Source organism: Lolium rigidum, chromosome 4, assembly GCF_022539505.1.
Source record: "Lolium rigidum isolate FL_2022 chromosome 4, APGP_CSIRO_Lrig_0.1, whole genome shotgun sequence".
NCBI lineage: Eukaryota > Viridiplantae > Streptophyta > Magnoliopsida > Poales > Poaceae > Lolium > Lolium rigidum.
This window is the reverse complement of record NC_061511.1, coordinates 146,039,042-146,054,520: the sequence shown is the minus strand read 5'-3', so window position 1 is coordinate 146,054,520 and position 15,479 is coordinate 146,039,042. Positions and strand designations below refer to the sequence as shown.

The window sequence follows — 15,479 nt, the reverse complement described above, 5'->3', positions numbered from 1 at the left end:
TCCCTCATGTGACCCTTAGGCAAATGTTACATGGTCGATTTCATGCAACATCACAGGAGAAAACTAACATACAATCATAGTGCAAAGCTATAAATCATGCTAATTCATATTATAATACTACTAGGATTTCTCCATCTACCCCAAGAACAGAGTGGACTACTCACACAGGGAGACAATCAAAAGCATCATCATAATCTTGCGAATGGAATAGGAATAACGATGTGAATTCAATTACAAACCCACAATGGTAATGGAGATTACAATATAATGAGATGAAGGTAATGGAGATGATGATTTCGTTGTGGATGATAACGGAGGGGATGATGCCTTGTCCTCCAATGATCCGGGTAGCAGCTTGGCTGAGGCCCCTTCTTGATCTTCCTTCAGATCTCTTATGGGTGGTGTTTCTGGTCGCGTATTTTTTTGGATCTCAGATCCGTCTGTGGGAGGGTGAAAGTATTTGATTAGGCGGTGCTTCTGGTGGGTGGTACGGGCGGACGGTACGGATGGGCCTTACCAGTACCGATGCCCGTTAAAGTTACTGGAAGTTGTCCTCGCATTGTCCTTTTGCCCAGGCGCATAATTAAGTTCAAAAATGATTTCTATCACGTCAAAATGCTAGAAACTGATAGTTTTCATTGATATTTCATCATTGACTTATTATTTGGAGATCATGTGGAGGCAAGCATAAAAGGGCACGGTAGCGCGGTGAAATACAAAATTCCTACTACTACTACTCAATGATAACTTAATGAAATAACGATATTAAAACATGCTAAAAATGCACTCATCATTAGTCTTGCGGATGGGGTCGTGGCACGTGGGTGATGGTGGCAAGAGTTTACTTCTTGGAGCTAGGCCAATTTCCAAGGGGATTTGGAGCATAGGACAAATTTTATAGTTAAAGGGCTGATGTTTGATACCTTCTTGGAATTGAAGGTATGGACGAAGGAGTTCTCATTAAGCATCATTGCCCTTACACCGTTGTTCAGTTGGACTTGAATACGCGGTACACGATCAAATGTGAAGATAGTTGGTGCCCATGGATTGTCCGTGCAAGACCTTTCAAGGAAGGGCCCTCTTGGCACATAACAAGTTGTGTATCGACTCACATGTGCCAGGGGAAGAAGCTTGATGGCGCGAATGCGAAGCCGGACCACCGTCAACTCACATCTGAGTTCATTGCATACAAGCTTTCGACTGAGATATCATCACTTCCAACCATGAGCATTAGGTCTGTGTAAGTATGGTGAAATCCCGCTTTGACTACAATGTCAAGTACGAAAAGGCATGGAAGGCCAAACAAGCCGCATTCAAGATGTTCCCAGCTCCATACGAAAAGAAGGAGCATGCATCCACCAATCCCGGCAGAACCAATCCTGCAACAAGCATCGTCCAAATGCGCACATACGATATTTGGTTAGAACTTTGGCTAGCAAACTAGTATACAAGAATAGTAAATATAGCAAATCATCACATGTCGATAGAGGTAGGCAAGTGTCGCGATTCCCCAACTCCACTTGTGCTCCAAGACTGTCAGCGCCTTAAGCCAACACCACTGTGCCAACTTCCCACCACTGTCAGCAAAGAGAGTCCTGCAAATGACATACCACAAATACACTTTGGTGCCTTGAGCAGAGTGAGTCTTGATCCACTTGTAATTTGCGCTTGCGTGAGCTCTCTCGGCCTTGTCTTGAGGCTCTGGAGGAGCCATGCCAATAAGCGCCTCCATCTGCTGATGCCACCCATCGAAAGTTGTATTCATACACAGTGACTCGCCGACAATATGAAGTCCAAGGATCATGGAAACATCCTGAAGAGTAGGGGTCATCTCGCCGGCCCTCAAGTGGAACGTGTGCGTCTCGAGCCTCCATCGGTCGACAAGTGCGAAGATTGCCGCGGCGTTGAAGTTCGGCGACACCCGGCTTACAAGCGAGATGAACGGGAGAAAACCAGTAGGCTCGATGTGCTCGGTGTACCGCTCATCATACGGCATGTCACGAGTTGCCCCGTGGTAACGAATCTTCAAGGGCTCAATAACCTACAAGCACATATAGACACATAATATTATGTCATATCCAATGGAATAAAACAAGTAGTGCTAAGAAAAAAATATTAGTACCTTCCATAGTTTCGCTTGATGATAGGACCGGTGTTGACTGTCATAGTAATCATCGAGGTGCCACACCATCCTATTTTTTTCAGAAATACACACAATAAGTACTACCATACTATCACCACATATTCTCCTAAGAAATATGAGGCATTTCTAAGCACAAATTAGGCACTTCTAAGATAATAGGATGCATTTGTAAGCAAATATTAGGCGTTTCTATCACCATACATATAAGACATCATACATAATACATCACACATACATGAAAAAAGGGTTGGAAAAATAAGCCATCACATTTAGGGTTTAATATCTAGGGTTCCATGTCTAAACCAATTCCAAATCCATGAAAAATAAACAACAACATCTAGGATTTCACATCTAGGGTTCATGTCCAAATCTAACAAAATCTATGAAATTATTGGATGAGATGAAAAGAAGGGGATCAGAGGAGAATACCTCAAGGGATGAATTATTAACGAAATGCACAGACAGATCTGGAGAAATACAAGAGATTTTGGTAGGGGTTTGGGTGGGGGAGAGAGGAACCGCCAGCCAAGCCACAGAGAAGAAAAGAAGAACAACTAGCCAGCCAAGGAGGGGCTCGGGCTAGGACGGCTCAGGTGATGTGTGGCGCTTATGGGAGCGACGCTACACATTTTGTGGCGCCCTTGTGCGCGGCGCCACACATTACTGCCATGTCGGCTGGCGCAGGCTCGAGCGCCACGAAGGACATGATGTGTGACGCCCCTCTCACGGGCGCCACATAGGCAGGTGTGACGCCGTTTACGTAAGCGCCACACAAAAGGGTTAGAATGGTGAAATAGTTTGGCCGGAGTGTCGTTTCATACAATCTTTCAACAAAAGGGTTATTTTTGTTTCGCCGTGAAAGGGTTAGAATGATGAAATAGTTTGGCCGGAGTGTCGTTTCATACAATCTTTCAACAAAAAGGTTATTTTTGTGTCGCCGCGAAAGGGTTAGAACGATGAAATAGTTTGGTGGGAGTGTCGTTTCTTACCATCTTTCAACAAAAGGGTTATTTTTGTGTCGCCGCGAATCTCAAGTTACCACACCGCCGGGATATGGGCCGGGCACCGTAACGCCCGCGCGTGAGAATTATTGGGCAATACCGGCCTATAGAACAAGGCCTCAACGGCTTTTCTCCTTCTAGAACTCGAGTCCTCGCCGACTTCCTCCGCTTCGCTTCCTCCTCTCGGGCGCACCGCCATGGCCCCGTCCAGCCCAAGCTCATCCTCCTCCTCGGAACCTAGTTCCTCCTCCTCACCGCCGGTGCAGGCCGACTTGGTGGGTGGCGGCTGGGAGCCTGCACCCGCGCCCCCGTTGGCCATGTACACTCGGCCTTCACGTCCTCGAGGTCGGGGTCGGGGCCTAGGTCCTCGCTACCACCCGAGGGCCAGCCTCCCCTACTACACGCCGGACTTCAGCGCGGCCCCCAGACCCAGGTCCGCCGTCTTCTCCGCCCCCGTGACCGATGGCCGGTACGCGCGGCAGTCGTCTGAGCATTGGGGTCAGTTCAGGGTGACGCCCGCGGCTCCGATGACACCCTCGCCTACCCTCAGCTGCTCCTCGACCGCCGCGCTTGCCGGGTCGGCTTCCTCGTCCTGGACGTCGGCTCCGACGACAGCCTCGCCTGCCCTCACCTGCTCCTCGACAGCCACGCTTGAGGCGTTGGCCTCGTCCTCGTCCTCGACGGCGGCTCCGACGACAGCCTCGCCTGCCCTCAGCCTCAGCTGCTCCTCGCCCGCCGCGCTTGAGGAGTTGGGCTCGTACGCGCCTTCCTCGAAGGCCCCCCTCTTCACCGCCACCGTGTCCTCGGCGGGGACTTGGGCCACGCTTTCCTCGTCGACCTCCACCACCGGCGACTGCGAGGCGGCCTCGAGGGAGATCTTCGCCCCCCTGTCTGCCACTTCCGTTGCGTCCTTGATGGCGCCCACCTCCTCCTCCTACTCTTTGCAGGCGCAGACCGATGCTTCCGCCACCGACCAAGCAAGGCCTTCTTCATGTATGCCCACTTCTTCCAATCTTGCTCCCAGTTTTTGCCAATTGTGCATTCTCTTCTTGCTTTCTTGGAAACATGGGTAGCTTTGTTGGTCGAGGGTTATAATGCAGCAACTAATTAACCCGAATTCTGAATTACTCCTGATCAGTGATCACTAGCTCGGACTAGGTTGATCTGGGTCGTAGTAATTTCTTGGACCCTGAATTACTCCTGAATTACTCCTGGAGTAGGTTGATCTGGGTCGTAGTAATTTCTTGGACCCTGAATTACTCCTGGAGTAGGTTGATCTGGGTCGTAGTAATTTCTTGGACCCTTCAGATGCAGTGATTTGTTGTTTGCTCAAATAGTGGCAAGTGGCAACTAATTGGTGATAACAGTAACCTGATCACTAGTTCGTTACACGAAAATGCCATTAATTGTTCTTCTTGGGCGTGTGAAGTATTGCTAAATTGAAGAGTTGATGCAAATGAGATCTCCCTCGTCGTTAGCAATGTTAATTTTTTAAATTATGAATAGCTATGCAGTCAAAGGCAGGGGATAAGACATTTCTAAGGATTTATCCCCACCAATCATTGTTTATCTATGGAGCAAAGGAATCCACTGCTTAGCTGACTATTTTAGTACTTGCACATTGAACCGCCTGTTTTAGCACTTGCATATTGAACTGCCTGTCTTATATCCCATCTTGCAGATCCTTCTTGTGCTTCGGTTTTCTGAGTACAATAAACTCTGTTAGTCAAAATTAAGGTTGCTTTGTTCATTTAGCTGTAATTAGCTGGATGTCAGAAGTCTGTAGCGGTTAAACCTTGGAAATTTTACTTGGTGAAATTACTCTTTCATTCAGTAGAACTTTATGATCCAATCCAATTTTTACTTGTATGCCAAAATATGCTAATGTGCATCCATTAGCAGCTTCTGGCCCTTCGGTGACGCTGTCAGAATGGTGGGAGAGCCAGATACCCTTTCTAATTGAAGAGCTGCAGGACTGTGGTATTCAGGAAGACGATGAAGCAGAGCAGGGTGAGTTAGTGATGGCGTTGTAGAAAGGGTATTGAACCACCTGTTTTAGCACTTGCATATTGAACCGCCTGTCTAATTGAACCGCCTAATTGACCCTTTCTAATTGAACCGCCTGTTTTAGCACTTGCATATTGAACTGCCTGTCTTATATCCCATCTTGCAGATCCTTCTTGTGCTTCGGTTTTCTGAGTACAATAAACTCTGTTAGTCAAAATTAAGGTTGCTTTGTTCATTTAGCTGTAATTAGCTGGATGCCAGAAGTCTGTAGCGGTTAAACCTTGGAAATTTTACTTGGTGAAATTACTCTTTCATTCGGTAGAACTTTATGATCCAATCCAATTTTTACTTGTATGCCAAAATATGCTAATGTGTGTCCATTAGCAGCTTGTGGCCCTTCGGTGACGCCGTCAGAATGGTGGGAGAGCCAGATACCCTTTCTAATTGAAGAGCTGCAGGACGGTGGTATTCAGGAAGACGATGAAGCAGAACAGGGTGAGTTAGTGCTGGTGTTGTAGAGTGGGCTCTTTTTCTTGAACGATTCCTGAGCAGAGTACTAGCATAGTTCCAAGTCAGGGCATGCAACTTTCTGCGAATACTGTTCATAGTCAATGCACATGATTAGCTAAGCACTATTGTACAAAACTGGTTAAGTTTTGCTGCTTTGTTGTTGCGTAAGTCGAATTAGCTGATGAATGTTGCCGTGTTATTTCCGAATCTCACTGAAAATGTGGCTTTGTTTTTTCAGATGAAACTAGTGCATTATCTGCTGAAAGTGGAGATGATGAGGATGAGCTCCTTACCTGTTTGCCAACTCCTGTTGGTAAGTTAATTGTGGATACTGTCTGCTACAATTCATTACCTGCCTTCCGCCCTGATTATGTGATGAAGTTAACAAAAAAATATGCTTAATATGTTTTTTCAGCAGCATCCGATGTTAGACGTTCAAGATCTTTGACCAGGATGTGTCGTAGAGGGATAACTATTGGACAAATTTTGGCCTCTCAGCTTGGTCTCACTTCTTCCCACCTAGGATCTAACCTAGTATATCTCAAGGAAGAAGTTGATGTCGCCAAGTTATATTTTAGACACATGAGCGAGTTTAGGTCCAATGAGAAAGGTTGTGTAGCGCGGATGGCGGATGGCTAACAAATCTGCGAAAATCTCCAAAACGGTAAGCAAGTTCTTAGGGGGTGCTGGCTCAGCCTTGTCGTATGGAGGGTCAGCTTTCAGTTCGGTGGGATTCTATCTCCAGAGGATGCATCCTGAAGCTCAGACTGGTGGGCTAATCAATGGAGTGATCACAGTTGAATCCATTGAAGAAGCGCAGAATGTGCTGACATACTGGATTGATTCCAAGGAGCCACTTCTTGTAGATGTACCAGCTACCATGGACGCTGATGTAGCTCAGAAGATCCTGGACCTATTCAAGCATGCAGGAGCACTAGAACTGGTGGAGAAGTCTACGGTTTTGATGAAGAAAGTCTCCAACGGGCTTGACGATCCTTCAGATTGGGACATGGTGTAGTTCCTGCTGAAGTAGTGCCAATGTGCAGAAAATGAAATTGACATACTGTAGTAGTTTATCCATACATCTCCTCTGTATTCATCTTTGATAAAATTGGTACTGAACTGCCCATCCCTTGTCATTTCTTTGCTTCATCTTTTGATGTTTAGGTTTAGGGATGAAGCAAAGAAATGACAGCTGGTTCATCGGTACATCTTGAAACAGGCTGTTGAGTTCAATAAAATGACAAGGTTGTTTCGAATGTTGGATTTTGAACAATAATTTTACAGAAATTTAACTTTCGAAACAGTTAGTCTGGTTCAACAGCTGGTTCAATGGTATAGCTTGAAACATGTTGACGAGTTCAATGAAAACCTTCTGCTCAGAAAAAAATATACTAGCTTTTCTTTTATGGAGCCAAGCAATTGTTCATAAATACTTATGACAGCATCAAATACATGTGCGTCCTGTAACCTTTAGCTACTCAAAAGAACATGCAAAATAGGAACCTTCCAATACACAACTGCTTCGTCTAAAGCAGTCCTAACACCTAACTACAGAACATAAAGCTTCACTTTGGACGAAAGCATGCTTTTGCAGAGCACCGCTCTCAATGCATGCTGTTGCTCTGCTAAATTCATCTTCTTATACAAGGGATGTCCATAAAGCCGTTGAGACATGTCCACAGTTAATACCTCCAGGGCAGGGGCATTTTCCACAATATACAGAAGAAATTCAAGTTGACCTATTGCCCCTTTATATCCTGTCATATACAGACTCTTCAGATAATTATATTCACACTGCTCAAGGTGCTTCCTGCCTGAACCCTTCTTCACAAACCAACTATTATCACCGCCTACAAACTGCAAGATCAAAAAAGGGTGTGTATGATTAACACACGATGTGTATATGTAAGATCCGTCCATTAAACATGCATGAATGGCTCATTGTTCGAATTTCAGTGACTCAATTGCCTGTGACACAGAAATTCTGTATTCATCCCAGGAATAAGAAGTGTAACATAGCCTACCACCAAAGGAAACAAGGTAGAACTGCTACAAGCAAATAGAACGTGGTACCCAAAAATTAATATATCTATTGGCAAATAAGAATCAAGAAGACTACTTACATGGATCTCTAATTTCTCAATAAACGGAGCTGTCCTCAGAATGGAAAAGGGAAACTTGTTGATGTCTTCAAGGCTTACACCCATTAACAATTGTAAGACCCTAAGATGGGAAAACTTGCCTGTGTTATTCAATGGAAATTGCGTCTGCAAGACAAAAGAACAACGGTCATTGTAGATCTAAAAAATGACAAAAGTCATTGGATAGATGATGTTAGCTAAATTGAATTGTTTCCAGGAACAAACCTCTAGTCGCTGCCAAGTAATATGTAAAGTGAGATTTTGCATGCTCGGAATGCCATTGAGAAGTGCAGTGGTAGCATCTTGAAAATTTGCCTTGTCGAACTTTATATGTGCATTATCCAACTTTGAATCTTGTCTTAGAACAATAGGAACCAAATCTCCATCGTATTCAAAGGTAACAAGCTTCATAACACGGAGTTCTACCCTGGTTGTCCTACAGCGGACAACTGTTAGGTGTAGTAGGCTGGAAAACAGATGATCTAACTTTAGCTCGCAATTCAGGAAGCATCTGACCAAACTCAGCCATTTGAGATTACCGCAATTGGACAATACAACATCAAGATCCTTTATAGTGATATCCACAAACTCCAAATCAAGCTTTCTCAGGCTTGGGAAACCTCTGAATTCAGATGGTGGTCTGAAAGATACAAAGCTAAGCTGCATACACTGTAGATGAGACATGTTGCTTTCACTATTCAAAAGGTGAAATGGGAACACGTAGCGATCAACATCCGTACGTCTCTTGATAATAGGACACAGATAAATAGCTATGCTTTTTGCACGTGATGATACCGCAAAATTAACCCAATTATTTAGATGATCAAGCAGCATTGTGTCAAACTCGAATTTGACATAGAATTCTTCAACCAACTTGGCATGGCAATTTTGTACGGCCACATTAACATAATCGATGAATTTCTGCATATACTGGCAGTACTGATCTCTTTCAAAACTGTCACGGGAACACCCAGCAGCACCAGTGAAACATAATTTGTAGAAGCAAATACCGCTGATATATCTCCAATTGCTTGATAAAACACTAGCTCTTGAAATCTCTTTAGCAGGCAACTTTGATACAATGGTGCACAGCACATCCTGCGTCAGTATCCCTCAAGATTAGAAATCCCATCTATACTAGTATATACATTATAACACCGAAAAGAAAGTTTGGCATACCTGTGGAAGGTCTTCCAGTTTAGCTTTTGGCCTTGCTTTCTTCTTATAGACCGGTTTCCCACTGACATGGTTTGAGGATGTTCTTTTGCATACTGTATGGTTGATCATTGCGAACCTGAAATTAACAAGGTAGAGTTTGTTATTTTGGTAGTATTACCAAACGGATCACGATGGTCAGAACTCAGGGCGACAGACAACCACAGGCAATTCGTTTGATCAATGAACCATAAGGTAGAGGAATATGCTGTCGGCGTTTTGGTTATCGGAAGGTCCGTCCAATTGATGGAAGAGTTTCAACGGGGAGGTCGAGAGGATTTGTCTAGGACGAGGAAGTGGGCCTGGACGCGGTGGTTTCAGCCAGGACGGTGAGAGGTGATTGTCTAGGAAGAGGAACTGACCTGAACACGGTGGTGGACCTGTCGATGAACTCCCTCCGACGCGAGCAAATCAGGGATGGAAATCACGCTCTCTGTTGCAGAGATATCGCCAGGAAACCGTGGATCCAGAGTCGTTGGAGATTATGCGGCGGAATTTTGGTTCTAAATTTAAGAGCAGAAACAATGGGAGATGGAAGGATTTGTATCCCTGCCGGCTGCCGCATTGTGCTCGAGTCGGCTAGAGTTGCGTTGCGTCCTTGTCCGTCACTTGTCCTGATCGAGTCTCCGAGTCGTGATCCTCTTTGGCAAGTACTTTTGCAAAAAAAAAATAAAAAAAATCAGGGGCCTCCCATCACTCCATCACAAATCCGGACCTCCAGGCGGACAACACAATTCTGTACGGGATGCGGCTTCGATCAGAGCCGCCGCCCCGACGCCGCGCTCTGTCTCCCCGAGCTCCTTTGCCCTCCGCCGCGTGATCACACTCTGAGATCCGAATACTCCAGACACGCGTGGAATCCAGGGCTCCTCTGCCCGCCAGACACGCGGGAGGCGCCGGCGCGGCGTCTCCGGCGACCCACTTTTCATTTCCCTCTCGATTTTGCTCTCGATTTTAGCTCACATGCACCCCAATCGTATCTTTTCCCATTTTCATCCGCTGTAGGTTCCGCTGAGGGCACTGAAGAACTGACGAGCTGCTATGGTACTAATTGCGATTTCAGAGATGGGAAAGAGGACAGGCAGGGATAGGAGTGGGTTACCTGGAGGTCGGAGTCGCCGGAGTGGCCGTGGTCGGCTTGAGTCGCCGCTCCTCTGCCTCTCCTGACGAACAGAGGAACACGAGCGTCGAGCGGGCTAATAAGGTAGAGAAATTACGCGTTGGCCACTGAACTGAGGTAGTAGTACTTGGGTCCTTCCACGTGTGATTTTTTGTTGGAAAAAGCTAACGAGAGGCGCCGCACGGTTCGCTGGCTCGTGCGGCGGTGCATTATGATTCGTGAAAAGCATCGCTGGTGGTGCGCCCGCTCTTCACAAGTCAGAAAACACCACAGGACACCTAGGCTAGGAGCTCACGACCCCGCGACGAGACACATGGATGCATCCGTCAGGCTCCACTGGCGAGCGCGGCACGGCGCACAGAGGGCTCAGCACGCCGCCGTCAACGAGCGGAGGAGGTCTCCAACGACGACCGCGTTGCAAGGAGGCCGCCGCGCCGACGAGCATGGTGCGACACACGGAGGACTCCGCCGTCGAGGTCTCTGTGAGCTTAGGAGAATACTCGTTTCCCTGGACGAGTGGACTCGAGTCCGTGTCTGACAATTGCTACTCGTTAATAGAGTAAGTGATAATCTGGTAGTAGTTATAATTACGGAAACGCTAGAAATCAGCCGCCTGAAATCTAATATGTCTCAGTCGTTTTGAGTTGGCCCGTGTGGTGTAGTTTGTGGGCTTTTTGCGGGCTTTTTTTCCTGGCCTGTTGTCCCTTTTCTTGGGCCGAGTTTGTGTTGTGGTGGATCTGTCTTTGTTGTTAATTTTGCAAATAGGTCCTCCCTGTAATTTTGCTTCGCGGCTAGATCCCATTCTCCCCATTCTCATTTCTACCGGTCATTTTTGAAACAGTAACGGCAGAAGAGATAAGGTTTGGGAGGGGAGGGGATTAGCTGGAATAGCCGGCGACATTCGGCGACATCCGGCCACAGCACAAAATCCGGCGACAACACATGGCTCACCGGCGACATCCGGCTGATTTCATATCAGAAGAGGCGAATCAGTTGATTCGGCGGAGCGACAAGCGCATCTCCGACGCTTCGTTGGGAGTTCCGTCAAATCAAGCAAGGATGGACGGGCTCGTCGCCGATGGAGAGGAGGCGCAGCATCGCCGTGTTCATCTTCGCCAGGAGAGCTTCGTCCCTTCAGGTAGACCGTGTTCATGCCCTAGATTTTTTGTTCGAGATCTGGTTCGTGTTGTCGTTGATGCTGCGGGAATCATCTCCACCTCTTTTCGTGTGTAGTTTCTGTTCCCCAAAATTCTGTCCGCATCTCTGCCCCAAATTTGGTGGTGAAGGCCTCAATCACGTCAAGGGGAGGAAGGATGGACGGGCTCGTCGCCGATGGAGATGAGGTGAAGCATCACTGTGTTCCTCTTCGCAATTTGAGCTTCGTCCCTTCAGGTAGACCGTGTTCCTGCTCTACCCTTTTTTTGTTCGAGATCTGGTTTGTGTTGTCGTTGATGCTACTGGAATCATCTCCACCTCCTTCGTTTGTAGCTCATGTTGCCCAAAGTTGTGTGCGCACCTCTGCCCCAAATTTGGTGGAGAAGGCCTCAAGTACGTCAATGGGAGGAAGGATTCATGGGCTTGTTGCCGATGGAGAGGAGCTGCAGCATCACCGTGTTCCTCTTCGCCAAGCATCTTCCATCCTGTCAGGTACCTCTTGTCCATTTCCCTTCATTCATTGGTTTCTGTGTTTTGCTTTTGTTTGTGCTGTAGATGATGATGCGCCAAACACATGTAATTGCATACATTTTTCTGTCACAGTATGGTTTTGGATGTGTTTTTTGCATTTTGGTGAATCCATTTTTGTGTTTTTTGTAGCTTGTGTTTTCCAACATGTTTTGTAGCTGGTTGGAACTAGTTTTTGTATGTCGAAATGTATGCAACTCAGGTGGTAATTTTACAGTCATGCTAGTTTGAAGCAGGTTGCAATGGATCATTACTTCAAGCTAACTTTGTTTAACTAACTAACTTGCAACTTTCAAGCTAGTTCCAAACCAGGTTGCAATTGATCATTAGTTTCAATCTAGTTATAATTGGTAATTGCAACCAGGTTGTAAGTGTTCTTTTGGTAGTTCTAGACCTCGAAACTAATTTTGTATTTTTTTGTGATTGTGTATTAGACCTCTTTTTGGTAGCCTAACATGTAGGGAAACGGCACACGCACCCACTAATACATTTAGTTTGTAACTGACATATAATTTTTCTTATCTAATCATTTGTTTACATGAGCACCAATAGCGCATAATCCCAGCAGAATTTATCTTGCGTTCTTTTTGTATTTTTTTGTGAATTTGTTCATGGAGTGGGTCTATTATTTTTCGCTTTGCACGTAGCTGAGCATGTGAACTATAATCTTCATGTGAATCATGAGTTATGCCGTTTTATAATCCCCAAATTGCATGTGGGTCGCAACTGAGAGTTTTTCCCAGTTGCATGGTGGTCGCATCTGATACTTTGCGTGTGGATTACAATTGCATATCGATTCCCAACTGATATTTTTTCCAAGTTGCATTTTGGGTCGGAACTGAGTTGGTATTTACGTGCAACTGGGGGTTGCCTTTTTCTGTTGTTAGTTGTTGTATATGAGACATGAGTTGCAACAAGGTTGCAACTGTAGGCATGATGGCCAAGTATTCTAGTTAGGTTCAATTGAGTGCCAGTTTGTTACAACCGGGTTGCAACTGTGAGCATTTTTCGTGTCTTTTTCTGAGTTTCTCGTGAATTTCAACCACGTTGCAACGTGAAATTTTCAAAACATAATTTGAGTATGTATTCCTTGTGAATTTTTAACATAATTTACAACCAGTATGCAACTATAAGGTGTGGTGTATTTCTCCACGATTTTTCAACCTAGGCGCAACTGTGATCAATGAGTTACATCCTAGGTGTTTTGTACTTGCAAGTTTCAACCTAGCTAAATACTACCCTTTTTCAGTTGGCAAGCAGGATGAATTTATGTTGCTATGAGTTGCATGCTGGTTGAAACTCCTTTTTTTGCATGATTTTTTATGATTGCTTTTTGATTTCTGTTTTTTCTGTAATATATGCACCTATCTGATCTTTGTAAACTCCATGCTTTTATATATTTTTTTTACGAGCCTGTGTGGGTCGCAACTGATAGGTTTTACAGTTTCATGTGAATCGTAAGTCACGACTGATTATTCCCAGTTGCATGTGGGTCGCAACTGAGAGTTTTCCAAGTCGCAATGTCGGCACAACTGAGACTTGCATGTGGATCACAACTATACACCTATTCATGATTGAGATTTTTTCCAAGTTGCATGTGGGGTCGGAACTGAGTTGGCATTTATGTGCAACTTGGTGGCCTTTTTTGTCGTTAGTTGTTGTATATGAGACATGAGTTGCAACCAGGTTGAAACTGTGAGCCTTTTTCGTGTCTTTTTCTGAGTTTTCTCGTGAATTTTTCAACATAACTGTGAGAATAGGAGTTACAACCACGTTGCAACTGTGAGCTGTGGTGTCTTTTTTGTTAATTTTCAACCTAGGCGCAATTTGTGATCAATGAGTTACTTTGTAGGTGTAATTTTTAGTTTGCAAGTTTCAACCTAGCTGAAATCCATTAATTTTGCAAGCAGGATGCATATGTGTAGCTATGAGTTGCAGGCTGGTTGAAACTGCTTTTTCAGCTATTTTCAACCTAGGCGCAACTGTGATCAATGAGTTACTTTCTAGGTGTATTTTTACTTACAAGTTTCTACCTAGCTGAAATTCATCAGTTTTGCAAGCAGGATGCATCTTTGTAGCTATGAGTTGCAGGCTGGTTGAAACTGTTTTTTTAGCTAATTTTCAACCTAGGTGAAACTGATAGCCAAGAGTTGCCAGAAGTTTTGCAACTAGTACCAATGATGTGCTACATAGCTGCAACTCTGAACCCAAGAGTTGCAAATCAAGTTAGTTGAATTTTTTGGTTTGTTTTTTGTTTTTTTACCTTTGCATGCTTGCTGCACACATTTCTATGGCTTATGTCCATGTGTGAATCTTTAATTGGCATTAATTGTAAATAGTGTCAGATTGTTATATACTTCTAGACTTTTTGTAAGGCTTGATTTTGAGATTTTATTGTTCTAGCATAAGCCAACTACTACGCCTGTTTAAAAAATTCTAAGCAGTCGATTTCTTATACGCAAAAAGATGAAATGCATGATGTTGTTCTATGAAAGTTACTATATCGTACTATGTAGTTGCTGATTTGTAAATAATTCAACTCATAAATAAGTCAATTTTCTTTTTTCCTGCTGATTACAGATAACTCTGGAAAACAAGTCTTAGCAGATACTTTTGTTGGATTCAATCATGGACAACAATATGAAGGAGATTTCATTCATGGTGACATATCTGACCCAGAACTATCACAGAAGGAGTTGTTTGATAATATCAAAGAACTGGTAAGTTACTACATAGGTGCATTCATTTTTGTTGGTTGCTTGCACTTTTTTGAGCATGTATTTTTGTTTTTCTTGCTTCTCAGGTTGAGAAGAGTGTTGAAAAAATAGTGAAGCGGAGAACTTACCTTAGGAAAAAGAAGAAGGTGCATCCGTGATCTTATTTTTTTACCTTTTTCATTGTACTTGAGCTTGTTTTCTGTCTGTTTGAAACAAACATTTTTTATCTTTTGTATGATTCTTTTTTTCTATACCTTTTTTTGATTGTATTCTGCCTGTTAATTTTTGGATCTTCTAATAAAACAGAAAGAGAAGACTATTGCTGATGAAGGACACATTAGTGAAGATGAAATTACAGCGTACAGCAGATGTAGTGTTCCTTATCTCTTTACTGTTCTCAAAAGCATCACTTGCTCAAACCATAGGAAAGGTCTTGTCAAGAAAATTGGTTTTCAACACATGCTAGATCTTGATGATTGCAATGTTCCAAGACAGTTTGCACAGTTCATTGCTGATAATACAAAGCCTGACGATGAAGCAATTATAATTGGCAAGAAATCTATACCAATTGATGCAAAGTCTTTTGAGCTTGTACTAGGCATCCCTGCTGGCCAAATTCCTGTTGAGACAGATGAAGAGGCAGGCAAACTTGGTTTCCTTAGTTTATTTGGTTTATCTGAGGTACCCACTGTTCGGTTTTTTGGCGACAAAATCATCAAACAGAAAGTTATGCCGGATGATGAGTTCTGTCGTTGTTTCATGGCTGTTCTACTTGCAACATTCTTATGCCCAAACTCCTCAGCTAAGCCTAGCACTAAGTATCTCGGTGCTCTCATAGATGTTGATGAAATTAGGAACAGGAATTGGTGTAAGTTTGCACATGTGTGGTTGATGTGGTACATCAAGAAGTATCATAAAGAAAGAGCAAAGCAGAACAAA

At 44.3% G+C, this 15,479-nt stretch overlaps 1 protein-coding gene across 1 annotated transcript; it reads right to left on the bottom strand.

The window, feature by feature from the left end:
- Window positions 1–7,040: 7,040 nt before the first annotated feature.
- On the bottom strand, window positions 7,041–10,211 carry LOC124708536 (F-box/FBD/LRR-repeat protein At1g13570-like). Its single transcript, XM_047240217.1, has 5 exons — window positions 10,123–10,211; window positions 8,985–9,099; window positions 8,031–8,903; window positions 7,788–7,931; window positions 7,041–7,521 (listed from the first exon to the last, which is right to left on the bottom strand). Exons 2-5 carry the CDS (start codon window positions 9,090–9,092, stop codon window positions 7,213–7,215), a joined length of 1,434 nt encoding a protein of 477 aa, XP_047096173.1. The 5' UTR covers window positions 9,093–9,099; window positions 10,123–10,211; the 3' UTR covers window positions 7,041–7,212.
- Between the last annotated feature and the right edge of the window lie 5,268 nt (window positions 10,212–15,479).

Coding starts and splice junctions, on each gene's coding strand:
- LOC124708536 (XM_047240217.1), bottom strand. CDS start 9,092: ATGATCAACCATACAGTATGCAAAAGAACATCCTCAAACCATGTCAGT. Junction 8,904..8,984: donor AACTGGAAGACCTTCCACAG/GTATGCCAAACT, acceptor ATACTGACGCAG/GATGTGCTGTGCACCATTGT. Junction 7,522..7,787: donor TTGAGAAATTAGAGATCCAT/GTAAGTAGTCTT, acceptor TTGATCTTGCAG/TTTGTAGGCGGTGATAATAG.